We start from the raw sequence: 3,040 nt of genomic DNA on the forward strand, positions 1-3,040 counted from the left end.
ATGTCTACCACAGTAGGACATGATCGGAATCTCTATTCTGGTTCTCGATTCTGTTCAAAATGACGCCTGTCAAGCAGCTCGTGTGGTTTGACAGACCTCTTTCTGTCTTGTCCGTTGAGCCCATCGCAGCAAAGTACTACACAAATCAAAGCAACCGACGTCGGCAATGCGTCTCTCGGTGCTCAAGGCGGCCCACAGCGCGACGCTCGACCGGTTGATAGCGACACAGACGGAGCTGCGTCGGCTGCAGCGCGAGATTGCTCTTGCCGAGTGCAAGACGCCGCCGCAAGTGCCCCAGTACAGGTTCGGCTCAAGTGCTGAGGTTACATCCCCGCACGAGGCGTACGCTGCCTTCCAAGAGCGCACGGAAGCAACTGCACGCTTCGCGGCCATGCAAACCGTCGTGGCCCAGCTCCAGCAGACCCAAGCCGCGCTCGAGAAAGACCATGGCGAGTTGAAGATGAAAGTAAACCGACTCTCGGCGGCGCTGGATCGACCGATCGCGTAGTTGCCGGATAGCGAATTGACCATTTTTCGATCTCTATAAGCGCAGCCGACTCGCTCATTCAACAGTACACGGCATGGGTCGTCACTGAAGCTCACTGGCACACCCTGCACACAACTGGTCTTGCGTGAAAGGCATTTCCATTCGTGTGCACAGAGTCTTGCTCGCAAACCAACTGCTTTCCTGACCAGCAGAAGCCGTCGTTCTTGCTACCCGCTCGCCCCACCTCGGCAGTCTGCAACGACCGGGGTACCTGAGATACCCGGCACTATATCTTCCTGGATCGTCAAGGGATGCCGTCCGTATTTATCCTAGTGGAAAGTATTTTGGGACCGCAGCACGTCCTCAGTGTGTTCGTCATTGATGGTCGTTTCAACCAATCAAATCAGCGCTAGCAGCTGATTGGGCAAAACTCACGCGATTCGATCGCGGGAAGAGGCAGTCCTGGAACGTGTTACTAGCAGAATGACCTCGGACCCCACGCCATCGACCGACGCCGTCGCCGCCCTCGAAGCCGAGCTCGCGGCCCTCAAGCTCGCGTACGAGCAGCTCGAGGCCGAGAACGCGCGGCTCAAGGCCATCATTGCGCAGAGCGAGAAGGACAAGACACTGCAGCCCGACGTGGCGACGGACGAGCCCGAGTCCGCAGCGTCGCAACTAAGCAACGCGCTCGGCCGCATCAAGAGCGCCGTGGTGTCCAAGACGCCGGCGGCGTTCCGGCGCAACGAATCTTCGTCGCCGCCTGTCGAGACCGCGGCCGTTGAGCCTGCAGCGCCAGCGCCGACCGCTGAGCCTGTCCGCCGCTCGTCGTTCCTTGGCTACGCTGTCGCGTCCATCAAAGGACGCTTGGGTCTTCCAGGCGCGGCCGCGGCCAACAAGAACGATACGAACGATAGCGCAACCGACGCTGCGGACAGCACGACGGCCGGTGCAAGCGACGTGGCTCGCAGTACGAGTGACGCTGCCGACAAGACGATGGTCGCCGCCGACACCGCAACTATCTCAGCTCACACGGCGACCGACGCTGCCGAAGACGCGACCGAATCGACAAAGAAGAGCACAGAGGACACTGTCGCTAGCTCAGTGGATATCGCCGAACCAACGCTCGACGCTGACAAGAGCGCCGACAATGACCAACCTGCGACCACGTCGGGTGCATCGAGCCAGCTGTAAGTCAGCCGCAGTCGTACGAGCTCGACTGGTTAACCAGCGGTAGACACCGTGCCAACTCACTCGAGCAACTAACAACGACTAATCGAAAAAAATGTGTGTACTTTATTAACAACAGCGAGTCGTTGCCAGGCTGGACACAAACTAGAAGGAATTCAAGTCCCTTGACGAGAGACACAATGTACCCCTTGCCGACGACCAGTGCTGCGCAGCAGCAGCGTCTGAGCCCTTCCGTTGGCAACGACGAAAGCGAGTGGCTTCGCATGAACCATGTCTTTTCGAACGTACGTCGAGGCTTGAGAGCGCGATAACGTGCATACAAGATTCTCGAGCAATGCCATACATTCATACGATCCGAGTACGCCCGATCGCGCAGGTATCTAGCAGCTATTTTGGTGACCAACATTGAAGCTCGCACAGTATCGCCTTGATCATAGTGATTGATGCGTGTAGTCCGTCAAATGTGACACGATGGACGATCAGGCAACCACGCAAAGCCAGGCAGACCGCCATTCAACGTGGAGAGGGCGATCCCACAGCATCGCACAGGATCTCGATAAAGCAACCAGACCAAGCTACGGTACCTTGAATTCGGTGCCCATGGAGTGGCTTTACAAACCTCAAGATGGCAACAACCTTTCTGCAATGTGATACAGCTAGTACTAATGTGTTGATAAACGCGGATAAACGTCATATCTATCCATCAAGAGTCTTCATAGATAGATACGACGTTTATTCACAGGCTCGATGTGATTGTTGGGCATTCACAATGGCGAGCTTGCTCAGGGGGCAAAGGGCGTAATGCCTTCATTACTGCCATGACCTCGGGTGAGGTGAGGCGGGTTGCTTAGTAGGCGTCGAGATCTAGAATGCTAGCTCTACGACGGCCTCGCAAGATACGCCGCTTCGTGAAAAGATCGTTTCGACTTGCTGCGCGCGCAAAACACCCAAAAAGCAGCAGCCATGCGCTCACACACACTCGAGGGTGTCTACATACGTGGCGACCTGGCAACCCAATGCAAGGTTGACTTATATAAGATCTTGTTGCTGAGAGAAAACAGAGAATAGCGAACGCTACTGGGTCGGGCCCGACGTGCCGGTGGCATCTCCAAACCACACGCCGCATTGGAGATGAGCTTGCTCGGACTAGACCCACACAACTCATGGCAAGAATGGACAAGAATGGACAAGCGCTGAAAAGCATGAATGATGGATGTTGGGGTTGTGACGCTGGTAGTGACCAATCCGTGATGAGATTGCAATTTCCGGTCCGAGAAAACCTACAGAACAACCAACGCTATGGCGAGTACGGCGCAGGAGCAACCGCCGCCGACCGAAGCCCGCGACGACGCAACGATGGCGACG

At 56.3% G+C, this 3,040-nt stretch overlaps 2 protein-coding genes across 2 annotated transcripts; both read left to right on the forward strand.

Annotated features, from left to right (window-relative positions):
- Positions 1 to 166: 166 nt before the first annotated feature.
- SPRG_17838 (hypothetical protein) lies at positions 167 to 508 on the forward strand (the record flags this gene model as incomplete). The annotated part of the gene is made up of 1 exon (XM_012357236.1): positions 167 to 508. One exon carries the CDS (start codon positions 167 to 169, stop codon positions 506 to 508), a length of 342 nt encoding a protein of 113 aa, XP_012212626.1.
- A 449-nt stretch (positions 509 to 957) lies between these two features.
- SPRG_17839 (hypothetical protein) lies at positions 958 to 1,786 on the forward strand. Its single transcript, XM_012357237.1, has one exon. It carries the CDS (start codon positions 971 to 973, stop codon positions 1,676 to 1,678), a length of 708 nt encoding a protein of 235 aa, XP_012212627.1. The 5' UTR covers positions 958 to 970; the 3' UTR covers positions 1,679 to 1,786.
- The last annotated feature ends 1,254 nt before the right edge of the window (positions 1,787 to 3,040 follow it).

Source organism: Saprolegnia parasitica (genome assembly GCF_000151545.1).
Source record: "Saprolegnia parasitica CBS 223.65 unplaced genomic scaffold supercont2.805, whole genome shotgun sequence".
Lineage (NCBI taxonomy): Eukaryota > Oomycota > Saprolegniomycetes > Saprolegniales > Saprolegniaceae > Saprolegnia > Saprolegnia parasitica.

What these genes read in the sequence shown, in the direction of transcription:
- SPRG_17839 (XM_012357237.1), top strand. Translation starts at nt 971, where the DNA reads ATGACCTCGGACCCCACGCCATCGACCGACGCCGTCGCCGCCCTCGAA.